General features: G+C 44.2%; 1 protein-coding gene across 1 annotated transcript in view; it reads left to right on the top strand.

The window, feature by feature from the left end:
* The window catches only part of TMTC2 (transmembrane O-mannosyltransferase targeting cadherins 2), a 585,628-nt gene that overhangs the window by 393,056 nt on the left and 165,684 nt on the right, over positions 1-26,888 (top strand). Inside the window, exons 8-9 of the mRNA XM_069228756.1 lie at positions 6,833-6,954; positions 14,295-14,376. Of these exons, the coding sequence (XP_069084857.1) occupies positions 6,833-6,954; positions 14,295-14,376 (204 nt within the window). The remainder of the gene's footprint in view (positions 1-6,832; positions 6,955-14,294; positions 14,377-26,888) is intronic.

The raw sequence follows: 26,888 nt of genomic DNA, 5'->3' as shown, positions 1-26,888 counted from the left end.
AGAACGAACTTCTGGTGTCTTCGTTGTTGTTGCACAAAAGAAATAGGTTTTATGTTTTATAATGTATATTTGGTTTTGTGATTATTTTTCAAACGTGAATTCTAATCAGTGTGTGAAAGTTACAGCTTTGGCACTGCCCAATGTTAATATAAACCTGATAATAGTAAGATTTATTAAATGGTAGATATTGGCCGTCGCCAATGGAACAAGAATGTTGCATCAGTGACCACTTTTGTTCCACATGTAAATACTAAATTACTAAAATGCGATTGCGTGATTTGCGGTATCGCACTGCTTGCAGTGTGGATCACAGATGTGTGATTGTGTTTGTTTGTGATAACTATTTCAGTGTCAGGCATTGTCTTTTCTGGGCCACACACACGGAAGATGTCTAAGCGAGATCACATTTGGAAGAGATTTCAGCTGAGTTCGCAGGCGCTCAGCCCACCACCGCTCCCTTGGGAACTGGCCCATGGGAAGTGGGAGAGAGAAGAGGCCTGGCTCGCAGACAAGCGCCTGCACGCCCTCTCCAGCTCACATGTCCTTCAATAATACTTTCCCAAATGAATAACTTACTTTAATAATTAGATTACTGCATGTGAAAATAAATGATCGCAACCATATTGTTTGTTCTCTTTTAGGTTTTATGCCTTACGAGGGGATTGATATCTTCTTTTGGGTATGAATTATGTTTGGTTTTAGTTCACATTCTGCCAGGTGATATAATAGCCCCAAGGAAAGCATTCCACCAGCAAGTCCTTCAATATGTGTTACACCCGGGGGTAGTGGAAACATCCTTGGGTCGGCTTCAGCGAACTGGTGCTCATAAATAGTGTCATCTTGTCCATGCCACAGCTGGAGGAGGCTAATATTCACAACGTTAATTAGCGTAAGAGGGGAAATTAATTTAGGAAAGGTAGCTAGGTCTGAGTGAAATAATGTGCACCTTCTCTAGTGGAAGTAGAGTGTCTAGAACACATTCAGTTTCAAATTGAAGCAGCGGCACACGTGTGCATCCGAAATGCCTGCATTGTGATTTTTGGGAGCAATTCACATAGTTATTAGAAAACTATGGATTGACAAGAAAAGCGAACTTAGCAAGAAGTCTTACCAAAGGCAGAATACGTACCATACAAATATGTTGGAACCTGGTCCAAAAAAAAAGAAGTTTCTAAATTTGTCAAATGTCTGGTCCAGAAAATGGAACCATATTTTTAACTTCAGTATCCCCATTTTATATAGGTAATTTTCAGCGATTGTGCTAAACTTGCAATGGAGAAATTAGTGGAAGAAGATAATTCTTTTCGAGTCTCACACAAGATTCACTATTTCTTGTACTGTATTATAATTTCAGTGGTAGAATACCCTAAAAGCCAGCCATCTATAATGCATAATGAATAGTGTGTGTTATTCGGCTGAGGCGGCTGATTTTTCCTTCACGCAGCACCAATTAACAGAAGCAGCACCAGCTGCTTTTGCATTTTTTGGCATCATTAACTTTTAAGACTTTGCACTTTATAAATATCTTGCACCTTATTGTCATTTTAAAGTCACCACTCCTGCTTGAAGTTGCCACTCGAGGGCGTGCTAAGCTTGGCACTGATTTGTTGGGGGAACTAATTAGGAAGTAGGGGGTGGAGCGTGTCCGAGCCCTAAGCCCTTTAAACGCTGCAAGTGGCGCGGTCACGCAGCGGACATGCTGCTGATGCTACAAAGGTAAGCCCGTCTGCACGGCTGGTCTAAGCTAGGGGCTAGTCACTATGCCCAAAAACCCAGTCACACCCCTGAAGACCTGAAACTACTACACTCTGCAGCTACACCCCCTTACAGTATCACTTCTATCTGACGAAGGGTTACTTGATAAAAACAGTTCTGCCAGCGAACTGATGAAACCGACCACTCCTCCCACCATTGCTCCTACTGGGAGGTCTCTTCCCTCCAACTGCCTTCGGATCTTCTATTTGAATACCAGGTCAATGGTTACGCATTAGTATTAATATAAGAGCATTATTCCATTTGCTGCACTGTGACAATCCAGATAGTGAAACCTGGCTAACGGTCAGATCTTCCCCGGACATCCATGCCGCCCTTCCAGAAAGCTTTTTTCTACTTCAAACTAATTGTCCCACAGGCAAAATAGGTGGAGGAGCAGCAGCTATCATCAAGAAACATCTAAGGTTCTCTAGCTTAGCATAATTTGACATCCCAGCAGTTAGATAGCCTCATAATTAAACTTGCCTTCTCTTTAACTCGTGACCTGGGGTATAGACCCCTGGCCACCTGCCTGATTTTTCACAATTCTTAGTGGAACACATCTCCCCTGTAGTAATTGACTTTGCGAAAACACTGATAATAGGAGATTTTAACTTCTGGATAAATGAAGAAACTGGTGGACAATCATCCCCGAACCTCGCCGGCACAGGCGTAGCTTGGTCAGTAAGACTGGGGGGGAGTGTGATCTTTAGTTTCGGCAACAGTGGTGCTGGGATGTGATGTTAAAATACTTAGAAGGCCAGCAGATGGCATGAGAGGGGCTTAGTGGGCAGTGGGAAAGAGGAGGGATGTGGATAGATAGGGTTACTGTGCAGCAGAAACAAAATATTTTGTGAAATAACAAACATTTTTGGAGACTTTCATAACCAAGAGGGAGAAAGTCTGTGTGCATTTTTGTCTGTACATATGTAAAAATCCCTGGTGAAATCTGGCAGACACCCCGCCATACTTGACCGAAAGCCTTTGAACTGAACTATTTAACAGAAAATACATTTATTAAGGGGGTATAACACCCCAAACGCCCTCCACCTGAAGCTATGCCCCTGCTCACCGACCTGCTCAGTAGCCTGAGTTTCAAACAACACGTCTTCCCACCAACTCATAACAAAGGCCAAACATTGGATCAGGCTTGGTCCATGAACCTATTAGTATCAACCATATCTGTACTGCCCTGTGCGTGGTCGGACCACTCTTTAATTAAATTCTCACTTACTGATGTGGCCCTTCCTAAACCCCAGCTCTGTGCAGGAATTCTATCCAGAATCTAGGCCGAGCCAATCTAGCTCACTGGCAACCACCTTAACTGAATCAAATGTCCGATTGGACGGACACTAGGAAGGAATCGCAAAGTGGCTGATAGAAACCAAAGATACGGATGCCCCCGCACCACCACCCTTTGGAAAGCTAGACCGCCTAGGCGCCACAATGCATCAAAATGGTTTTAAGAAGATCTAAAACTAGAAAAACTTGAACTCTGTCGAACCAAATGCAAATGTGGAAAAACATTTGTCTATTATGACAAAAGAGGAGTTTATCTCGTAAAAAATATTTTTTTAAACTCATTATATAAGCCAAATTTATAAACTTGACTTACTAAGTCCAAGGAAATATTTGGAATTGTGGCTAATTTATGAAACTGTGACAGAGTGACCGCAACACTTCCACTTACTTAAAGCCTTTGTGAGGCCCTTAACTTGTTCTTCATTGACAAGATTACGGCAATCAAAGCCTCAAGTTTTCCTCTCCCAGCAATATCTATTGAGGACAGAACCCAGTCACTGTTTTAGCTGCCCGCCATCATCAAGGCGCGGATCATGGACCTGCTGACCAAAGTGAAATTTGGCTCCACCAATCTGGCTTCATTTTTTGAGGAAACCAACTTCCTTGACTCCCATCAAGCAGGATTTCGGCCACTGCACTCTACTGAAGTGGTCATCCTTTTAGTCATGGATGACCTAAGTGAGGAAGCCTACGGGGGTACCACCTGGGAGCTGGTACTTTTTGATCTTTCAGTGGCCTTAAGCACATTCGACCAGGAGATTCTGGAGAACTGTGTTGAGGCTGTAGGCCTGTATAGCACTGCACAGGAGTGGATTTACTCATTCCTGCAGGACTGGTCTCAGTCAGTCCAGCTATCTTCTTTCAACTCTACCAAGGTTCAGCTTACCTGCGGGGTACCCCAAGGATCTGCCTTGTCCCCACACTGTGTGTGTGTGAGTGGTGTGTGTTTGTGTGTCTCTCTCGCTCTCTCTCTCTCTCTCTCTCTATATATATATATATATATATATATATATATATATATCCCTCTAGTGCAGTCACTGAAGAAGGTAAAAATATACAACTACGTGGATGATACGCAATGAATCTTCACCATCGATAATTCACCAGAATCCAAAACAACCTTTCAAAATACGATGTTATTCATCCGTGATTGGATGAATAACAATCAACTGAAATTAAATTCGGAGAAGACTGAGATAGTCATCCAATTCAGAGGAGGTTGTAGTCCATACTAGACTCTGCCCCACAGGCACTGTACATTAGAATCCGAGCATCCGAATTTTCTTTAAAACTGTAAGGCAAGATCATGCCGTCACTGGTAAAGAACTGTGCAAGGCGTTTGTTTACCTCTTGTGTCTTGTTTTTTTTTGTGTGTGAAATTGGTTTGATGGAATACCGACTGATGATTTCAATTGGACTGTTTTATTGTACTAGTTTATTCATTCTGCCATTTTGACGTTAAAATCACCACGTATGAGGGTAATAGTTTTTGACTCAGTGGGTTTCTTAATCACTTATCTGATGCAAGTAAGGAGATTGAGGAGGCCCTCTAGCCTCTCTTGCTGGGCATAAATATTTATTATTCACCTTGTGGAGTTACTTAATAAATTGATATTACATACCTTTAGACTTTTGTGCATATTGTCCCATGCTTTGTTTTTGATACTGCACGCTATCAGTAAGCATCCACTATTTTTTGAGGCATGCTATAAGTAAGCACCTGCTATTTCTTGAGGCAGGTTGCTGTTAATGAAACCTGGGATTTCCCATGCTGCTGCAGCCATTTTTCTTACATGACTAAGATTTCATGGTTTGTCAGAAAACTTATTAGGTTTGCCTACCCTAATTTGTGTGGGATTCTGGTCACATTGCTTGATAAGTGTTTTTTCTTTCCCTAATCAACCTGATTACCTTTTATCGGATACTGATCAGTCCTGCTGTGTTTGGTTTTCTTTCTCAGGATGCAGCCTATGCATGAGGGCTTGTTTGGGGAGTTTGTGAGTCTTGTTTTCAGAAGTTCAAGTGCAGTTTTCTGGGCGAGCTCTATTGTAATGTTGAGAGTTACAGATAGTTGGGATTTCAATAGTCGTATTTCTGCCTTCCAGGGGGGCATGTGACTTTCGCTGCTTGATTTAGTCTCCCCGTCTGTGTACGAGCATTTCACCCAATAACCTCCTTTTGTTCAAAATATTATTCAGGTTTTTTTTTTTTTTTTAAGTGGAAAGCGAAACCGATTTCAGCAGGCATTCAATCATACTTTAAATTTCTGTCCCCACGAGGATGTAGTCCTCTGGTGTCCTTATCCTTTGTCATGTCTTCTGACCAGCTGGAGTTCACTCGTTGTGTATCTAGTGCATCTCTCTGATCATCTAAACACCATTCTGTATGGAAGATATGTACAGATTTGTGTTGGATTCACTAAGGCTGTTGGTAGAATAAATTTCATTGTATTGGATAGCTCGTCTTGGCGAACTCCACTCTGTACTGTGCCAGCTACAACCTTTGGCATTAAATTCCAGTTTAGTCTGCAAGGTATTCAACCTCCTTACTTCGTTATAATATAGGTTGTCTGTGACGCTTTTCTCCCCTCGATTTCCCTTTCCCTACTGTATTTCCCCAACTCCCCCTTCTTCCATATTCTTTGTGTTTTACAAGCTTGTAACATGCAGCACAATACTGGTCTCAAAAGCTACATACGGCTACTTAAGCGATGTTAATTAATCATTTAAAATCTGTTGTATCACTAAGATTGTTTCAAAGCATTCCAGGTTTTTTTATTGTTATTTTGATAAAACCAAGAAATACAAAAGTACAATGAAGTGTGGGACAGAGAGAAGGCCTGCACTTAAGGTGACCTCCTGGAAAAACAAATCTCTCCTTCAAACTGTCCGGCTCACATTTCCTTCAAAAACACATTTCCTCGTGTGCCAATTATGTTCTTAATTATTTTTCTGACTGTGGAAACGTAATTGCTGGCAGTGTTACTGATGCTCCTTTGCACTAACAATATTGTTTCAGTTAGCATGAAGGCTTCCTGGCGATAATGACTGAACTCCGATAATGTCTAGGCATGGGTAAGTGCCGCTCAGCGAGGACAGAACAACAGTGCCTTGGATGGGTCAATTGTTTTCTGTGTGATGAACCACAAAACCTCCCCAGCATACCTTTTGTCCTGGCGCCACCTGGAGCGAAGTGCAATCTGTGAAAATGGCATCATTTTACCAAAACCTTTGGTCCTTCTTTGGCCTAGGTGTTTTTTACTCACACGCACGTAGACCACACATATCACATACACGCACATACCACATGAACAATATTGCCCAAACCTTTAAAATCCTTTGGATAGGAAATCTCAACTCAGTTAAATAACTTCATTAGTGTTATATATTTTATTTTAAAAAATACTAAAAGGAAGGCTACAGATTATGTTCGGATTTAGCAAAATTAATTCCAGACAATTCTCAAATTCTGTACAGGAATAACTCACAATCATGTAATCTCTTTATATTTCTTAATGCACACATTAATTTCTCACGCTATATTACTCCCATTTGGTCCACAGGCCCCAAAAGCTTCACTTTGTAATATCTAGTCATTGGAACTCGATTTTATTTCATTGTAAGGACTGCTAGACGGTTTGCAGTCAACCAAAGGTGACGGGAAAAATGTGAGACATCGAGAGATGTGGTTACATGCTTTGGACATTTGTTGCAAATTTCAAGCATGTGAAAAATGATGCACCTTTGAACTAAATGTCTTCACCTTCTTATGTTTGTAGGAGAAGCATACATGAGACAGAACAAGGTTTCTGAAGCGGAGCACTGGTACGTGGAATCCCTACGATCAAAACCAGATCATATCCCTGCGCATCTCACTTATGGGAAACTTCTGACACTAACGGTGAGTTAGCCAGATGTCCTCCACCAGAAAAAGACAATTGGCAGTGAAATGACATGGAAAAACAGTGGTGCTAGTCAGTGCTCAATTTGTAAAATATGTGCTGATGCCCAAATGCTATTCAGAAGCCCTGCAGCCTGCACTATTAAGTGCCAGTGTGCAGAATATTTATTGTTTAAGTATTTAATCCAGTGCCAGTCCCTCCCTGCCCTTTTATCTCACTCTTCTGGGGTTCCTGCTTTCTCCTCTGATGACGTTTTTTTCCATCCTCCACTTCTTTCTCCTTTCCCGTTTGTATGTTTTCTCTCTCTTGCTTCCAGCAAATGCCTAATGCGTAAAAATAAGTGCCAAAATGAGGGACAGTGTGGCCCTCCATCAACCACTTGCTGGAGGTAAGCACTGGTGTTGGTGCATCTTACCTCTTCTAAATGTTTGCACGATACTGATTTTGTTGATGACTGTACCTCTGTTCTTTCCATGTTGCTTGCTTGGAAAATCGCAGCAGGATCTTGAAGCTACCAAGATAAAATTAACAAAACTTTCTTCACATACCTCATCTATTCTGTCCCCTCTCAGAGACAGAACCTACCTGGATCATACTTTTTGATTCTGTAGATCAGTGATACACCATCCTGATTTAAAAAAAAAAAAGGATTTTCAAACTCTTAAGTTCACAACCTCCATTCATTCTACCATCTGATACTCTCGCTTTCCTTGGCACCTTATAGTCCACGTTAGTCCATTCACTCTATAGCCGTACAAGAAACACAATAGAAATCCTGTACTTTAACAGTTAGGTAGAAACATCATGCACATACTCGAGAAACTTGGAGACTGTAACTGCTTACTAATTGAATCTCTTAGCCAAATCATAATACAATACCGTTTCTCTAAGGCCCTAAGTGTTGGTTACAGCTTTCCGTTGGTCTCTGTGGCTTAAATGGTTGAGTAGGTAAAAAGATATCCTCTAACTGCAAATCATCCGCAGTTTTTATTACCAAAAAAAAAAGAATTTAAATACAGTTTATATAATTCACAGCAAAGTGATCAACTGTAGCGGACACTGACTCTAATTGAGTAGTATCAATTACCGCCTTAGAAGAACGAAAAATATTTCATTAACATTTTACCAAGGAGCCTTAAACTATTAAGGCTGCAGAGACATGGGTTCCATATATACATCCTTGCCCTAAAAATGTTAAGCTTTTTTATTCTGTATATGTAGTATGACACCACTTCGATGACCTCTCACTCTTTAAGCTGCTACAACGTCATACCTTGAGTAGTTCTGAAGGACCAGTGTTTCAAAACACCAGGATTCCTGGAGGTAGGATAGGTGAAAATCAGATAAAGTTGTTTAAGGCAGTCATTGACGGTTTGAAAATGTTAGCAATGACGTGCAGTTTTCCAAGACAATATTTTTTTACTTTTCGTTATTGAGCCCATTATTATATATGCTTTCCCTATCTATACTATTGTTCCTTGGGAGAGTTAATCACCCAGTCCTTGTCCCGAATGACAAATTGTGATGATGTGATGTCGGTTACCCGGCACTCCCCTTTAAAAATATGAGGATTGATGTTAATTTTCGGGTTTGAAAAGACTCTAAATATTTTATTTGAGTTAAGCTCAAAGTGTCCTCTTGATCTTGAAACAGGATAGAGTTCACTGCTCTTTGCCTTTCTGCTTTCTGGCTACATGATCTGACAGTCATAGGTCTTCACTGTGAGCACGTTGTTGAATCACTCTAGTTACATCTGTCCTAAACAAAATCTTTCTGCGAAAACTGTGTTGAGCAATCAGCAGGGCTCAGGGTCTAAGTGCCCCCCTTTTTCTGTTCCACCTGTCCAATGGTATCCTCACTTTGTTCGCAGCGCAGGGTGTCCTCCACTAGGACCCAGGAAAGGGCAAATTGAATATGATGGCCCATAACAATGAATATGTGACAGCCAGAACAAGCACTTTACATTAAGCACATTAGTTTAGTTAGCCCATCCAAACTAATGTACTCCATAGTTGAGTGGAGCCCACTGTTTCCTGGGCAATTTTTGGCATTTCAATCGCAGTCCATCAATTGAAGCTTAGGTTCCTACACCTGCTCCTCTTCGCACCTTCAGCATCCCCTCTTCATTGGTACCATGGAGAGTCCTAAACCAGGACACAGGAAGAGCAAAGAGAATATGCTATAAACCCTAACTAGCAGACCTATGTAAACAGATATACTCAATATAAAGTGCTCACTGTCGCGTTCTTGATAACAGCTCAACAATTACGTACATCACTGTTTCTCGGGCAGTGCTGGATCTCACCTCAACAAGCTGAGTGCTATAATTTATAACTTATACGAAAATGTGCAGTTTGGTACAAATTCAAGAGCTGGGTCTCTGTGGCATTTATTCTCCTTGCTGTTTGGGTGGCTTTGTAACTCTATACTCTGGATAAGGTACTGCTGCTTTCATCCCCTTACACAGTATTTGAAAAGGTGAGTGATTACGCTTATTCTTCAACTATAAAATAAGGAGGTAACTGTAGAATATCCGTTGTTCCTTGTGTTAAGTTTTCTTTAAGGAACATTATCCATTGTAAAGAATTCAGATTCGGTATTGGAGCAGACAGCATGAGCAAGCCTTTTAGAAAATGAGTTCTCCTCACATGCGAGTCTTACCTATCTATGCATCTTCTCTCCCAAATCACTGCACCATGTGGGTGTTTTTGTCTCTTTGCCCTGACTGTTCACACATCTGTACTGTAAATCTCCTTTGCTTTCTTCAGTGTTGTTAATGTTGTTGTTGATCCTTAATGAATACATGAAATACCAGAAAGGTTTTAGACGCCTAGAATTACACTAAGGTGTTAATCCATTTTATTTTCATGATTATCACGTCATAACGGAGAAACTTGCTTTAGCTTCCCTTTTTAGGTCTGGTTTGACAGCACTGCTGTCCCCAGCCCTTATTGTGCTATACCTAAACAAGAGCAATCGGGTGTATTACATCAGATTTCTGCCTGAAGATTTTAATCAATCTGTCTCCTAAATGCTCATATCAGTCTCGCAGTATCATCCTACCCCCAGCACTTTTTCCCCTTCCAGTAATTCCACCTCATGATCTCCTCACTTTTTTCACAAAAACGTCTTCTCGTTAGAGCTTCTTGTCACTCTCCTGTTCAATCGTTGATAACTTTCTATTGAGAATGTTTAACCTTTGCAGAAAGGCAAGATAGAACTGGATGTGCATGACGTGGATGCGCCATAAATGTTGCGATTTCTTCAGGTAATACTTTGCTTAGCATACTTTTGGGTGTGCAGGCACAAAAGGGGTGGTAGTCCACGAATGCTGCCCCGTAGCAGTTGGCATCCTCCTGGATGGGGATGTGGCACTGGCGCCCAACTGAGTAAAATTGTAACGACTGGGACAATCTCAACAGATGTTGTTTTGATGCACAACCTAATTGTGCAGTTTGTAATCTTTTAGGGCACAGTACAGGTATCTCCTAAAAAGAGCGTTTTTTCAATGCATAAAAGAACATTGTAACTAACCCTTTAAGATGTATTGAGATACCAGTGTAGGTTTACATTTTAAAATGGAACAGTGTTGTTAGTCTTCTGGTATTTGTAAGAGGGAACAACGTCAATAGTCAGACTGTTATTCTCTCTCGAAAAATATAGTATTGGGACTTTACATGTAAATTGTTTAAAGGCACTAAATGATCGATCGCATCTGACATTGTGTGTGTGTGTGTGTATATATATATATATATATACATATATATGTGTGAGTATATATATCGCCACGCAAACCATAAATCTGCAACTAGAATTCTATCTATTTATTATTTATCAACGGAGTTGCAAGGCAATCAGTGGATGTTGGACTCAAATTATGACTGTCAGAGCCTTTTACCACACGTGTCCTGGGGCTTTACTGTTGAACCCTATATATGCATGTGCCCCTCAGGGTGCAGAAGTTGAGAAGTCCAGCGATTTCTCACGGAGGTGGTGTCGACTGTTAAGCATCCACTAACAGTCAGTTCATTGTCTGACCAGTTAGTCTGCTTATAAACAAAAAAGTACTTTATTCACAGTACACAGTAATGTACTACACACAAAAAAACATGTACATGGCTAGAATAGATAGACACAAGTCTCACCAGAGATTCTGTATTACTTTGTGTGATTACTCCCAGGTTCTTCCAGGTAACTTCACAATGTTGGTGTGACATACAACCATTGGTTTTAAGGGCTGTTAGTGTGCAGTCTCCTTTCATCCCCCACACCCTCTCACAGCAGTAATTATGCCATGGACTGGGAAGTAATGCTTGCCTAGGTCTATTGCTTATTATTATAGCTGTCTCGATGTCAGTACAAGTTATTTGTGGTCCCAATTCCTAGATGCACACTTTGGGGGGTCATTCTGACCCTGGCGGTCTTGGACCGCCAGGGCGCAGAATGACGGAAGCACCGCCAACAGGCTGGCGGTGCTTCAAAGCCCATTCTGACCGCGGCGGTAAAGCCGCGGTCGGAAAACCGGGGCCGGCGGTTTCCCGCCGTTTTTGCCCCGGCTGGGCGAATCCGCCAGGGCAGCGCTGCAAGCAGCGCTGCCCTGGGGATTCTGACCCCCTTACCGCCAGCCTGTTTCTGGCGGTTTTCACCACCAGGAAGAGGCTGGCGGTAAGGGGTGTCCTGGGGCCCCCTGCACTGCCCATGCCACTGGCATGGGCAGTGCAGGGGTCCCCTAACAGGGCCCCGGCCAGCTTTTTACTGTCTGCCTAGCAGACAGTGAAAAGCGCGACGGGTGCAACTGCACCCGTCGCACGGCCGCAACACCGCCGGCTCCATTCGGAGCCGGCTTCTGTGTTGCGGCCTCATTCCCGCTGGGCCGGCGGGCGCTAACTTGGTTAGCGCCCGCCGGCCCAGCGGGAATGTTGGAATGCCGGCAGCGGTCTTTTGGCCGCATGGCCACGATTGGCGGTTCCCTCCTGGCGGGCGGCCACCCGCCAAAGTTGGAATGACCGCCTTTATCTTTAAGACTGTGGGGCGAGAGCGCCTCCTGCAGTGTTCTCTTGGCTGATCCTGTGTCCCACAGTGCTGATGTGGAGGCTCGCTAGGGGAGAAGCAGCACTTGGTTTTGCCCCAGGCAATTGTTTTCATGCTGCATTCCCTTGACGATACAGTTCTGCTGATGTGTACTTCTCCCATCCAGGACAAGGGCTATGTGGACGCCGGTGGACAGGGCTCTCAACTGCTTGTGCTAGTCAGGGAAAAGGAGATCTCCCTTGGTGGCATCCCACGGTTCAAATCTGTCACCCAAACAGATGACTATCCCTTTTATGCAACAGTGATCTTGTTGAGGATGGAAACACAGACGTTTGATCACAGTTCTTCATCTGTGCCAAGCCTTCATAAGTGCTTTCTGTCCTGGTGATGAAACAGCCAATTAATACCAGGGCCCTCAGCAGGAGGCAACTGCAGCTTGCACCATCACTGCCACTGCCAGCAATGCCAATGTCAGTACCAGCACTCACCTACAGGTGTGACAAGTCAGACTATTTCTATTTCTTATATAAATAAGGGTTGCATGGAATGGTCCATGTGGGTGTATGTCTGTACTTTTGCAATACCTTATTTCCTTTTAGTGTATACTACTGTATAAATGCATAACTGTGGTTTTGGGTCGAAAAGATGGGTCCTTAAGCTTCACAGGCATGATGCCACCAGACACTTCGTGCCACTTTATTTCCTTGTTCGTGTTCCTTTTCATCCCTGCTTTCTGTTTGTTACTGTTTTTCCATATTTCTTTTCCCCCTTATGATTTTCTCTCTCTTGCTCTGGGGTTAGTCTGTTGAGGGGAAATACGTGCCAGTCCCGAAAATGAGGACTGATGGACCCAACCTATGGCCACTGGCTCAAATTAGGCACTGGTTGCCAAGTGAAGACTACGATTTACTGGACTTCATTTGCAACTAGCTTCACCGGTATAATGTGTTTTTCATTTTAAAAATCTCTAGTTCAGGCCTTGTCATTTCAGCTCGTTTAGGAAAGCGTAGGTCCCCGTGTCTATTGCAATCAGTGCAGGGTCGGGTTGAGATCACAATTAGGCCCGGGCACTCCCACAAAAAGTGGCCCATAATCTCGAATCATTATTATTATTGTATTTTTTTACGTTTTATATAATGTGAACTCGGTCTGAAGCCTTTAGAGCAATTTACATGAACGCCAGTTACATTACACAGGATCAGATACATTTTTTATTTTATGTAGGGAGATTGTGATTACAATCACAGGATGTCCAGTTGACTGAGGAACTCAAACCCAGTTCCAGCGTGGGTAGCTCTGATCATAATGCTTCACCCCGCCACAAAGACCTAAAAAAAAAATATTGTGACACCTGCCCACCTGCCCTCTACTGATGCCAATTATCTTACGCACTCCCTCCCCAGACCGCCATAGCCTCTGCGTTGAACTGGCATGGGAGGAGTCAAGAAAAGCACAGGACAAATGCTCCAGGGGGCTTGGGTGGGAATGCACAACATGGCTGAAAAGTGACAGCCCGGCTGGGAATGTCACTGATTCTGGGCCGGACCAGTCACACAAGGCAGGGGGCCGGAGTTGAAAATGCCCTAAAGGTCAGAGCAACATTAAGCCCCCAGCCTCAGTTTGACAGCATGGCAGGGGAGTGCCCGTGATGCTAAACCACGTTACAGTGGCGTGGCAGTGACTGGGGAAGGCAGTAAGACTCTGCGGGCCGTAAAAGACTGTAAAACCAGCCCACGGGGGACCCTGAGGCACCGATCCATTGGTCAATGCCCAAGTGCCCGCCTTCCCAATCCGACCCGGAGTGCTCTCCATGATTGAATCCACTGGCTAATAAGCCAGACTACGACGAAAGAGGCAAATGACTTCCTTCCTTGTGCACGTGCTTGGAGCGTGCGTCACGCGCACGGCGCAGGCACCTGGCTTCTTCAAAGCGCTCATTTCCTTTCTTTGAATAGTAAAGTCTGTGGGTGGCCGCAGACTCGCATCTGTGTGCAGGGTAGGGCTAGGTTCTGAAATCTATCCCAACGAGTGCACACTCGGATAATTAGACAATTTTCAGAACTTCGAATCCTGAGTGAAACGTTTCCTTCAGCTTCTTTCACGAGTACCGCAGGTGGCCTAAAGGAATATGTAAACATTCTATAAGGACTAATCGGAACTGAAAGATGTGAACTCATTGGAGTAATTCGAAAGTTGTAAATGGAGCTTGGCCAAAAAATTTACATAGCTGGCTTGACTGTATATATGAAGAGGGGGCGTTTGGTGTGTGTGTTTTGTTTCTCTTTTTTAAAATGTATTTTTTTTTAAGGGCCGCAAGAGCGAGGCTGAAAAGTACTTCTTGAAAGCAATAAAGCTGGATCCCGCCAAAGGAAATTGTTATATGCATTATGGTGAGTTGTGCTTAGATTTCGTTTTTTCGTGTGTTCCAGGTTCTCTGTTAATCATGCAGCATGATTATGGACTGAAAATAACCTACTGTCACTCTCTGCCTCACTTAAGCAAATCTTCTGTGCAGACAACCTCCCGTTTTACATTTTTTTAAATCAGTCCAGGATATATATTTGCAATTTGAAGCTCTCTCTTCTCAGGAGAGGAATGTCAGTAGTCAACATGGCTTCATGTGTGCTGCAATGAGCCAGGCCCCATCTGTGGAAGGTTACATAGACCTGTCATTGGCCGCGCAGGCTTCCACCCAGGCTATGGGTGGGCTTCAGAAGATTGTGTTTTGATGTGTGCTTGACATAAGTATTGTATTAAAGGAAACGAGCTGTAATTTCTTGAGCTTCCTAAAGCCTTCCCTCTTTAACATGTAGTATTTTCTCCAATATTTTCCTTTCTTTGGGTCATTACTGGGTTGATTTATATTTTCAAGACATTCAGAAAGATCGACTTTTAAAATGCACTACTATTAACACGTTATGCACGTACATTTAAATATTCTGTTCGCGTAAGTTTCGGAAAGTTTGTGATTTAATTGGTTTCCAGAGGTTAGGGCCCAGGGAAATCTCCAGGAAGGGCTAAATCAGTGTGAAATAAATGGTTCATGCTTTGGTCAAGTTTTAATTTTGACTTTGATTTTCCATCGGGTTCTTTAGCCTATTTATGGTTTATTGCGGGGACAAAGATCCATAAAATAGTATTAAGCATTGAACAGAGCAATAAGAGCAAATATTACAAATTTACTATAAAAAACGCAAAATGTGTCTGCGACTGCTACATTAATTGTACAATATTACAGTCAATCAACAGTAATCCATATCAGCACCTTTAAGTATTGGCAAATAAAGTATAATTTTTTCTTATCAATCATGCATTAAAAATATAGAAACAGCAAATGCCATTATTATGGATTTTAAAATTCCTCCCTAGTCTCAAAACTGTCAAGTGACTTCAGTTTCCCAAGTTCCGAAAAACTGCTAATATCCACTAACTACTAATTCTGTCATACAGAGGACAGAACAATAAGACATTCATCAGTTTTTGAGGTGTCCTGATAACTTGCACCAGGCTCCTGGTAAAACCTTCTAACTGCAGTTTGGTAAAGCTGAACTTAATGGGAAACGTCCAGAACGATGACTCCTGAACAACGATTACGTTGTTAACACAAGCGGAACCACGCTTGCGTTAACAGCTCCCTCTTTGTCTGCTCTAACCATGCATGTGCTGAACAACGCACATGCGTGGTTAAGGCAGAGAGAAAGGAAGAGTGCATTAGGTAAGAGGAGCTGGGGCAGGGTTGTGGGGTGGGTTTTAGGGGTGGGGGGGATCAGGGCAGTTCTGTTTTTAGGGGTGGAGGGTTGCAGTACTTCTGTTTTTAGGGGCAGGGTGGGGAGTCGGGGTACTTTTGTTTTTGGGGTGGGGTCGTTTTTGGGGGTGGGTGATTGGAGTAGTTTGCTTTTTGGGGCTGGGAGTTCGGGGTAGTTTGGTTTTTGGGGATGAGGGGATCGGAGTACTTTGTTGGGGGTGATGGGGTTAGCTTAGCTTAGTTTGGTTTTTGGGGGTGGGGGATCGGGTAGTTTGGTTGTTGGGAGTGGGGGTTGAGGCAGTTTGGTGGTGGGTAGTTTTGTTTTATGGGGTGTGGTGGGGGGTCGGTTGTTTTTAGGGCGGATGGGGAGGTCGGGGAAGAGTTTAGGGCTCAGGGTGGGTGGGAGGTATCTGGGGTAGCTTTAGGATTAGGGGTGGGGTACATCTGGGCCTTAGGGCAGATCAGGAGGGGGTCACATGCTAGAACCACTTGGCAAGGATCAGGGCAGTTCTGTTTTTAGGGGCAGAGATGGGGCGTTGCTGTACTTCTGTTTTTAGGGGCAGGGTGGGGATTCGGGGGTAGTTTTGTTTTAGGGGTGGGGTGGGGTAGTTTTTGGGGGTGGTTGATTGGAGTAGTTTGCTTTTTGGGGCTGGGAGTTTGGGGTAGTTTGGTTTTTGGAGATGAGGGGATCGGAGTACTTTGGTTTTTGGGGGTGGTGGGGTTAGCTTAGTTTGGTTTTTGGGGGTGGGGGATCGAGGTAGTTTGGTTGTTTGGGGTGGGGGGGTAGTTTGTTGGTGGGGTAGTTTTGTTTTATGGGGTGTGGTGAGGGGTCGGTTGTTTTTAGGGCGGGTGGGGGAGGTTGGGGAAGAGATTAGGGCTCACTTATTCGGGGTAGTTTTAGGATTAGGGGTGTGGGTACTTTTGGGCCTTAGGGCAGATGAGGGGGGATCGCGTGCTAGAACCATGCATGCCGTTCCCACATATGCCTTTACTAGGCATGCTTTTACAACAAAAATTGTTGTTAAGGCATGCGTGGTAACAACGCAGTCGTTCCGACTGCGTTGTTCAGGCATGCGTGGTTCCATCGTTATTTGTTCCATCATACATTCGAACTTGATATATATTGTCATAGCGAGACTCGCTGTATGAAGTTCTAGAAGGTATCATATCTTGTCACATGCTTGAGCAATACGAAACTTTCAGTTAAAGTGCCATAGTCGTTATTCAGCAGCCTTTCATGGTCCACATTAGTCCAATATATTCTGTTCAGTAATTTCCTAAGCAGGTGTAATCTGTTCTAATTCATGCCAATAATGGGACAGCCCTAGATTTATCAATAAGGTGCAATCCACCTTAGCCAAGGACATTTTTTTAAAATGTGAATCCCTGATTGCTAGCATCTCACTGAGAACTGCTCTATAGTGTAAGTAATGCATCGTTTGACTATATCCTACACCAGCAAGTCAAAGGCTTAAGCTTAGCAGTATGATCAGTACTTTGGATTCCCTGATCTGTCAGCATTGGTAGAGTAGCTGCACTTCTTGGCAATATGAAGAGGGCTTTAAGGATACCATTTTCCGCCCTAATATTTTTTCAGATCCACAGTTCCCCATAACTATGCATCATACAGTGCTGCTGTCTGAGCTTGTGCTCTCCAAACATCCATTGATGAAGAAATCATCTAGGATCGTATATGTCTGCAAAGGCTTACATGGCTTTAGCTTTATGGACTAAAGTGATTGTATTTTGTACCAGGTTTATTTGTCCATTTTGCATTGCCAGCCGTCCTAATTCCTAGAGAGTAAAATTAATGAACACCCTCAATTATCTAATTTTTGCAATAGATGGCTTTAATTAGTCAAACTCATTAATTTTGTTTTTGCTACATTTATTGTAAAAACCCATCTGGCGGAAAGGGTAAAAAAAAAAAAAAAAACGGTTCCATAACTTTTGTAACCACTCGCTGTTTTCCAGATGAATAAAGTGTCTTCACAGACACCAGTCACTTCTTTACCCCGCAGGCGTTGGTGCACTGTGTGAACAGGAGAATAAATGTCCCACTACCCCATTCAACAAAAAAGGTACACAAAGTTAGAGCCAGTACATATACCTGCCTGACCTCGTTGTTTATTGAAAATGCTCTGGTAGCTTCTCCCTTTTTTCCAGATCTGACTGTGGTAGCGTTTTTATGATGTAAGCAAATAATTAAGGAAATGAGAGTGCTTGGGACACAAAGTTGTGCAGAACTTTCTAAAAACAGATCTGAGAACTGTGTCGAAAACCGATTTTGCCTGTTCTTTATTCCCAGCTTCTTTACTGCAGAACCTATTATGCTTAAACAAATCTTTTGTCACGTACAAGAATGCTAGAATTAAAGAAAATCAAGGCCTAGCTTCTCAGGAGCATCTTAACCTGTTAAACAAAATGTGTCTTCTGTCTGGCAAACATGTAATTGCCCTGAAAAAATCACAAGAGCTTGTTTCTGCCATGCAAATGCCCTCAATCCGAGGTTGAAACAGACTGCTGTTACTGATTCTCAAGACCTGTGCTCCAATTTTAACTTATTTTTTCTATGCAATAGTCTTGTGATTCAGGCTGACATCTCCCAGCATCATAAGGATTCTTCTTTTCCTACACCGACCACTTCCACACGTCCATTTTGCTTCATTTACACGGCTAGAAAGCAATTAGGAAAAGTATGTTCCTCTTTAGTTTTTTATCTTTTTGTTAGTTGAGGATTCTGCGGGCATTTGACATCCCCTTGTTAAAGAAACCTAATTTTGATTCCATTGACCAAACTGTCTTACCCTTGTAGGACTTTCCGGGCTTTCCAAGACTCTGGAAAGAATGGTAACTTCTGAGGCTTGCTATCCACTAAGTATTGTTCCACAGAAGGGAAGCATGCTTTTGTCTCTCTGAGTGACTGCAGTAGCTGCCTTCCAAGCCTGCCAACCGCTAACCAACTCATCCAGATGTGAACCTCTAGATCAGAAAGCATCTCATCTTCTGTAGGTCTTGCAGGCACTGCCAGCTCCCTGCGTGCATCTCAGATGCTTTGCAGCCATGCATGCGCACATGAATCCAGACTCTGCTGCACCTGCCCCCTTCAAGGCATGGACTTTCAGGGTAGGGAAAACACCAGTTATTGCGGCTTTGCCTCCCAGGGCATGGCTTCCTCTGAAGTGCAGTGGCAGTCATTCGCTCTACGCTCCCCAGTGAGATGGAGGCCCCCGGAGATATGGTTGGTAAAAAAATGCAGCAGCGTTCACCTTTTTAAGTGCTTCCATTCTTTGGTGTTGGTACCTAGGAAGATTGGGGGGCCCAGGGAAAATTAAATAGGATGCTTTACTCATGCACCCACTACTGGCACCAAATATTTGATATGTGGACCCTCGTGGCCCTTGGCCCTCACCAGGGGTATTGAGACAAGAAGAATTATCGGTCTAGAGACCTACTCCAAGGATTCCCAGATTCTCACTTCAGAGCCATTCATGGATCCTGCTCCCTCCTAGTCCCAACACCCCTGGTGAGGGTTATAGGCCACAAGGGTCAGCATATTTGATGCCAGGAGAGGGCTTGAGTGGAGCCCCCTCGCCTCTGATTTAATTGCCTCCAGGGGCTCCATCTCCCCTGGCACCGATACCAAAGAAAGGAAGCATATAAAAAGGTGAGTGCTGACACATTCATTTCCAACCAGGGACCAAACACAGAACAAGTGATTCTGTACTTTAGAGGAAATCACACCTTGGGAGACCAAAGCTGGGGAAGAAGCAGTGAGCATTTCCCCTGTCTCCCATGTCTGTGCCTTAAGGGGGGCAGGTTTCATCATATGCAACCAGCCTAGATCATCTTACCCCTGGTGTGCAGCACTGATCCTCATCCTGAAAGGTGGGCCCTTGGCCTTTAGCACTCCCAGTCCATTTTAACAGTTCTACAATGAGTGAGACACAGTTAGTAAGATTCACTCATAACAGAAGTCCCAAAAGCAAAAATCACTAGGTGGAACACATTTCTCGCAGGCAAGAAATTCTCCGTTACTTCACCTTATCACACCTGTCCTGTCCAAGATTAAAAACTGAAAAAGGGCGTGGGGTGAAAAGTAATTCTCAGGGTTCTGCCCTTATTGTCTGTATTTTGTTGACGTTTCAACCATACTCATGTACACAATGTGTAAGCCTAGGGTTTCTTCATGACCTTTAAAGGACCCTCTTTGTATCTTACTCTAATGCTGCTGAGCAGTCACAAAGTACCAATTACCAACCCATAACAGGTCACCATCAAAAGTGAAGTCACAATTGCAAACTGTGGTATGCTGTGCCAACGACTTTCACCTAGCTAAAAATTCTGAGTAGCCACTGGGGACTGAAGAGCATGACAACTAGGCATAACCTGTGCCATATGGTGTAGGCTTTGTGGAAACACTCAAAAGTTATATCAAATATCCGAAACCCTCCCCACAGTTATAGCAATATAGTTTGGGAATAAAAAGTCTTTGTCTGCTACACTTTGACGTCAAAAGGACTGTTTGTTATTAAAAATTGACATATTCCCTATGTAGTGGCCATGTTCGTGATGGAATATCCTGGCCGCCACACTCTAAAGGCCCTTAGTTTGGCTGAATGTGTTCTGCGTGTTATTTTACAGGGGAAGTCACTTCCCTATGCTAAAGAAATGAGTGGTGGCTATTGGCTTTGTTTCCTTCTCTCTCCACCACTCCTCTCTTTTTCTTGGTTTATCGCACCACGCTCAAAAGAGGGAAGACCTGTCCTTGAATCGCACAGAGTACAAGTACAATACATATTTTGTATAATTATTGATCTGAAACGCTTGTAATATCACAGAAAGCTACTATTAGCTCAGTAATTGAATGCAGGCTCTATAGGGCCTCGTGGAGAATGTAGCGTACTTCCACACTTGCGGTTACTTCTAGAAGTCTAACGTCATTTTTGATGCCATCACCAGTTGTATTAAAAGTAACATTCCAAATGACCTAGAAAACATCACGTTTTCCTTGCTGACGTCATTCGAGACCCAGATTTAAAATCAGTGGGAATGTTCTGATCTCACATGGTTTCCACGAGCTGTTTCTCGCCGCTTCATTTATTTAGGTGCAGATGACAGACCCTCTTTGGCCGCTGTGCAGCATGCGCTCTTTGACAAATTGAAAAACAAAAACAGTGGAAACATTGATTTCTATCCTCTCCCCTTTGCCTTCAGAGTTGTATCCATTTTAAATTTCTTTGGGATTCATTTTATGGCATAATTGCCCTGTTTGTGGATAACATTGTAACAAAACAAGCTGTAGTAACATTGTAAATAAATGTATGAGCACAATGGCTTTCATTGGAACTCAGTCTGTGCTGTTCATGGTTTGGGCCAAGCGAGACAGACACTGGATCCCTCACTTTACATTTTAAATGTACAGCTTACTGTCAGATGTCTGAACAGATCAGAATTGCATGCAGAATGAGTGCTGTTTTAAGTTAAAGGTGTCTGTGGTCCACTTTTATTAGTGTTCACTTGACACCTTACATCAGTATTATTTACCTTTTACTCGGTTTTAAACCTCCTCTGCTACTTCTCGTGATTACTTTAGTATGTGAGTCATTTTGCTCACTTCTTCGTGAACATTTTTCTCATAGCAAATGTTTAATTAATTCCTATCCTCTTTCTAATGTACTAGCCAGTCTGGATCTTCGTCCAAAACGGGCAATGCACTACACACACTAAACTCCTGCAAAATCGATTTTTCTTACAAGGACCATTTTTTTGCATCAAAATCTTCTTGCAAATTCTAAATCTCTATGTAGTGCTGTTTATTATGGAGTATTTAGACCCAGAAGATAGTGCTACTTGTTAGGAAAATAGTTGTAGGATAATACTTGATTGACAAAAATCTTGTTTTGCTATAAGCATAAACAGAATTGACACCACTATTTGCCTGACAGCTTTTACACACATCATTTTACCCAGACTTCAGCTGCACTCAAGCAAACTGCGTTCTGTAATGAATGTACCTTACCTTTGAGAGCACTTAAAGTACCACGGACCGTAATTACAGTAATTGAAGAAGCTTAGTTGAAAAATTGGAATAATTGTTTCGTGCGTAATCATGTATCTTGAAGACGTAGCTTCCCTTTGCCCATACCAATGACTGAAAAACATTTCTGTTAATTAACTTTGTGCTGGAATTTGTGAAATACATTAGTCTACATTCCGTAGTGTCTTGCATCACGGAAACCATTTTAGTAATTTAACTGATTTTTACTGTGCGCAGTAATCCTTTAGGTTCCAAAAGTGTGTATTTGTATATAAACTGTAGTGCCATCTATTCCTTCGTGATGAGGACCCCAAGGATTAGACATATAGGTTAGTAGACAAAACCTCTGCAGTTGACACATTTGTTCAAAACGGAAGTCTATTGCTGCCAATCTGCAAACTTCAGCCCCAGTGTCCCAATTACTGCTATACATGAAAAATAATATTTTGCAAAAATAAAAGTTGATGGGCTTGGTGGGAGGGCTGTGGCACCTTCGATGTAGAAATTCAAGATTTGTGTGGTATCAGAAGATAGCTTGTGAATTAGGTGGAATAGGCATTGTATCTTCCATAATGGCCAACAAGCCCAGATTGGCATGCTAGGCAGTAGATTTGTATCTGAGGTGGCAGGTGTGTGGAAGCTGGCTACTTATATGTGCCAAAACCCCAGGAGATCGGGCCGCCTGCACAGTTGGATTTTTCCCAGAAACGTGCTAAGCGGTATAGCAGAGCTGTGTGTGCTAAACAAAATCCATGCACAAATAACTGGCGTAAGACGTCACAGCTTTCTTGCAGGTTTCATTGGTAAATTTTGCAGTGCTAGAGAGCAGATTAAGGATACTTCTATCCAATAATTCACAACTTGTGTGCCAGATGCAGGCTGATCCTGACTGCACCTGCCTGCTTGATTATTGTGAGTGAGTTGGAAACAGAAAGGATAGGTCTCTTCAACAGGGCTCTAGTCCGCACCGTAGCTGCATGCATTGTAACAAGTGATCTAGGTAACAGGGATTTGGTTGTTGCTCGACTACGGGCATTGGCATAACTTTGTGCTTTTAGAAAGAAAGCAACATGAAAATCGGGTCTTTTCCACCTTACCTGGTATGTAAAGTTAACAGGTATGCAAGTCTTTACATTCCCTTTTATGTAAAGCACTGTATAATTGTCTTTTAAACATAACTTTTCTCTTTCTTTACTGTAGTACTATATTTTGCACTTCATTTCCGAAAAAATGTTCTTCTGATTGATGCTTCTAATTGCAGATTCCTCTCCTTTACCGTGATCTCCGAAGCTAGACTCCATGTGGGAAAATTTTCAGCAATGTTCCATTCCCAGGAAGTGATGGTGCAGAGTCACATATAAGCACCACCCCTGCAAATAAGTCAGTTCCTTTCTTCCTTCACTCTTTAACATGTATCCGGAGCTCCTCTTCCATCCTTGTCTGTCTTCTGACAACTCAAAAACCCCCAAAAAATAGACCGTGTGCTAGGGGAACGTGTCCTAACCAAAAATAACAGGATTCTAGTTGTACTGAGACTGCAGGAAGCAGGCGTCAGTCACGGAGTCCCTTGAGGTATGGTTGTGCTGCTTCTGGTCACAAGGCACTCAAAGAAAACACTTCCAGGTCAAAGCCTTCCAGTATGCTCAAGTCAAAATCTAAACATAAGCATAAATAAAAAACACAAATAGGGCAAGATCCCATTCCAGCATTCGGAGTCTAGCTAGAAAGTTCAAGGGCATCAAGATAAAGATCACACTACCCCTGAATCTGATAGAGACATCTAGTTACAGATTACTTACCTAAGAATTTCCCCTAGGCGTCAGTCTGGCTCTGGAGATTTTTCTTGAGCAGTACCCCTGCACACCGTTAGGTGGCGTCGATCAGCTACATGTTTGCCGTTGGCATTGTCCGTGCCAGATATGACACTGTGGGTCCTATATTGACTCCACCTGGCGCACGAACGTCAGTTCTTTTCTTTCAACACCAGCCAGCTCTGATCCGAAGAAAGAGCGATCCCGTAGTCACTTTTTGAACGGTCTTTTTTCAACTTTTGTCGAAGCGTTTTTTGAGTGTTCCTAGTGGGTTGAGGGATGCCTTCACGTAACATCGGGTTCAAGCCTTTGGGCAATGTCCATGATGGATCTGCACCTCATGTGCCTTTGGTTTCGGGAGCAGGACCACGGCCCAAAGTCATGCTCAGAGTGCCAGGCTATGAATCTGAAGACATTGAGGGAACAGGTCCCTAAAGCTGATGGCGGCCTGGCACTTGAGTCCGTGCAAGTCCTGATCTTGGTCAAGAGGAAGGTCTCAGGATCGGTCACAGAGCCCCCCCTCCCCAATCTTCTTCATCCGACTCCAAGTCCTTGGGACATTTGGGTAAGTCGAGGCATAAGAAGTCGAAGGAGGCGAAATGTTCTTCGACATCACCTTGTCCGTTGAGAGACAAAATGGGGGAGCATCACCAATCAAGGCCTCCATTTGCAGAGCCTGCATGTGGGCTGACTTCATGCTTACTAAGAGTTTCTGGGAGCTGGGGTGACCCCTGCCCAGGCTCAAAAGTTTTCTGAGGCCATGCACCTCATTTTTGCTAAGTCCGACTCCACCGGCATGTCTTCGGGCCTCACGGAGTCTGAAGGGGCCCCTTAGTATTCTGCGCTGGCGGCTTTGGCCTTGACTTCAAGGGGCACCCAGGGATCCATTCATGGATCCGAGTCATACCACTTTGACCTTCCCCGATGCTGGTTCCGACATCAACACTCACGGTGCCGCTCGTGTCCCCGGGCAGCGCAGTTCCCATCCTCATTGCTGACTCAGACACGGAGCCAAATGGGCGTCGTATGACTCCGGCAGGGGCCTTGCCCCCTGTGTGGAATCCAGAGCCTTCTTACTATGAGCTAGGTTACTGTGAGGGAGGGTAGGGTTCGCTCAACCCTTTAGAATACCAGCTCTGAGATCCCATGGACTGGTGTACGAACGTGGGTGAAGCCAGTGGACTGGATACATTCCCAGATACTGGCATGTTCTCTCCCTCTACTTTGACTACGGAGGAGGGAGCTTCTTTTTCAGTGGTCGTGCAGAGAGCAGCCGAGGTCCTGGAACTTGAGCTGCCTTCGGTGGCAGTCAGGACTAACCTCCTGACAGAGGTGCTTCATCCTCTAAACCCCTGATCCACCTTAGAATGTCCTTCTGGGTACTTGGTCCAAACCCAGCACAAGGGCTCCTGTGAACAGAACTACTGCCCTCTGCATTGCCCTGCACCTAGTGACCCAGGTTTCCTGCTGCAACACCCCACCCCTATCAGCTTGGTTATCCAAGCCTGCACTACCAAGGGTGCGTTCCATCATGCAGCGCCAGATAGGGAATCCAAGATGCTAGACACACTTTGGAAGAAGATGTCTTCTTCCCCCAGCCTGGCATAGTGGTCTGTGAACACTGCATGCCTTTTGGGCTATTATTCCCACACGCTGTGGGATATGATTGTTCAAGTGCTGCCATAGGTCCGGAAGGAGGCCCGGGTTGTACTTTCCGAAGTAGTTGCTGATGGGAGAGACGCAGCAAAATTCACAATCCGATATGGACTGTACACGACTGACTCACTGGGCAGAGCGGGTGCTTCAACAGTGGCCTTGAGGTTCCACTCCTGCCTGAGGATGTCTGGCTTTTCAGTGGATGTCTAAGCTAACCTTATGGACATGCCCTTTGATGGCACCCATCTCTTCGGAGAGAAAGGAGACTCTGCGCTCAGTCGCTTCAAGGATTTTCGTGCTAGGGACAGGTCCTTGGGACTCGCGGCAGCCCCTCTTCCCCTTCAGCCTGTTTCATTCCCCTTTCGTGGCTACGGATGGGGCTCCCTGTCATGTCTGTACCCCTCCAGCCACTGTGCCGCACATGCTCCTCAGCCTCTGCTGGGGACGAGGGATACACCATCCTCATGGATCAGGAAGCCAGTGGTCTGGACAGCCCGCCTACACCCATGCCCGAGTCCCACCCCTCTTATCCCCCACCCACCGCCCGATGCAGCTTTCTCCAAACCTTCTTTGTCTGACACGTCACCACCAGGGACTAGTCAGAGGCAGGATCCACCATCACCTGCTCTGCTGGCAGTCTACTTCAGACAGGTGTGTTTTGCAGATAGTACGAAGGGACTGCTCCCTCCCTCCCCTTTGAGACTGCTCCTCCATCCATGCCACCGTCTGACGATTGCATGACGGAGGATCACTTGGCACTTCTCTGAGAGGAAGTTGCGGCTCTCTTGGCAAAGGGAGCCTTTCAAGAGGGTCCCTTTGCCAGAGGTAGGTCTATACCTGCTACTTTCTGGTGCCCAAAACGGACAAGGGCCTATGCCTTATTCTTGACTTTCGGTCCCTCAATCCCTTTCTCAGGAAGAAGTTCAAAATGCTCAGTCTGGCTCGGCTCCATCTGTCATGGACCCAGGAGACTGGATAGTAGCGTGGGCCTTGCAGGACGCTTATTTTTCATTTTCCCGTTCTGCGTGCCCTCAGACGTTACTTGCGGTTCATGGTAGGCCACAAGCACTCAGTCTCTCTGCTCCCCTGTGGCCTTAGCAGTGCCCCTCAGGTGTTCACCAAGGTGATGACGGTGGTTGCAGCTCATGTGCGCAGGTCAGAAGTTTGTCTTCCCCTACCTCAACGACTGGCTGCTGTAGGCTTGCTTGCCCCAGGCTGTCGTCTCCCACCTCCAAACTACGGCAGACCTCCTGCATTCACTGGGATTCCCTAGAAATGTGCCGCAGTCATACCGGACTCCCTCTCAGATGCTCCCTTTCATCTGAGCTGTTTCAGGCTTATCCTCCTGAGCGATGAATCTAGAATATTCAGGCTAAGATACAGATATTTCAGCCTCTATCCTGGTTTTTGGTGAGAATGACTCTGAGGCTGCTGGGCTTCATGGCCTCCCGCATTCTGCTGGTGACGCATGCATGTGATATATGCAGGCTATGCATTGGGACCTGAAGGTCAAGTGGGAGCAGCATCAGGGGAATCTCTCCATGGTCCAGATCTCAGAGGGAAATGCGCAAGATCTGCAGTGGTGACTAACAAACCGCAGTTGGGTCAGAGGCCTATCCCTCTCCTCTCCCCAATTAGTAGTGACAGATG

This window comes from Pleurodeles waltl, chromosome 4_1 (genome assembly GCF_031143425.1).
Source record: "Pleurodeles waltl isolate 20211129_DDA chromosome 4_1, aPleWal1.hap1.20221129, whole genome shotgun sequence".
Taxonomy (NCBI): domain Eukaryota; kingdom Metazoa; phylum Chordata; class Amphibia; order Caudata; family Salamandridae; genus Pleurodeles; species Pleurodeles waltl.
The sequence above is the reverse complement of the archived record's forward strand: the minus strand, read 5'-3'. Positions and strand labels throughout refer to the sequence as shown.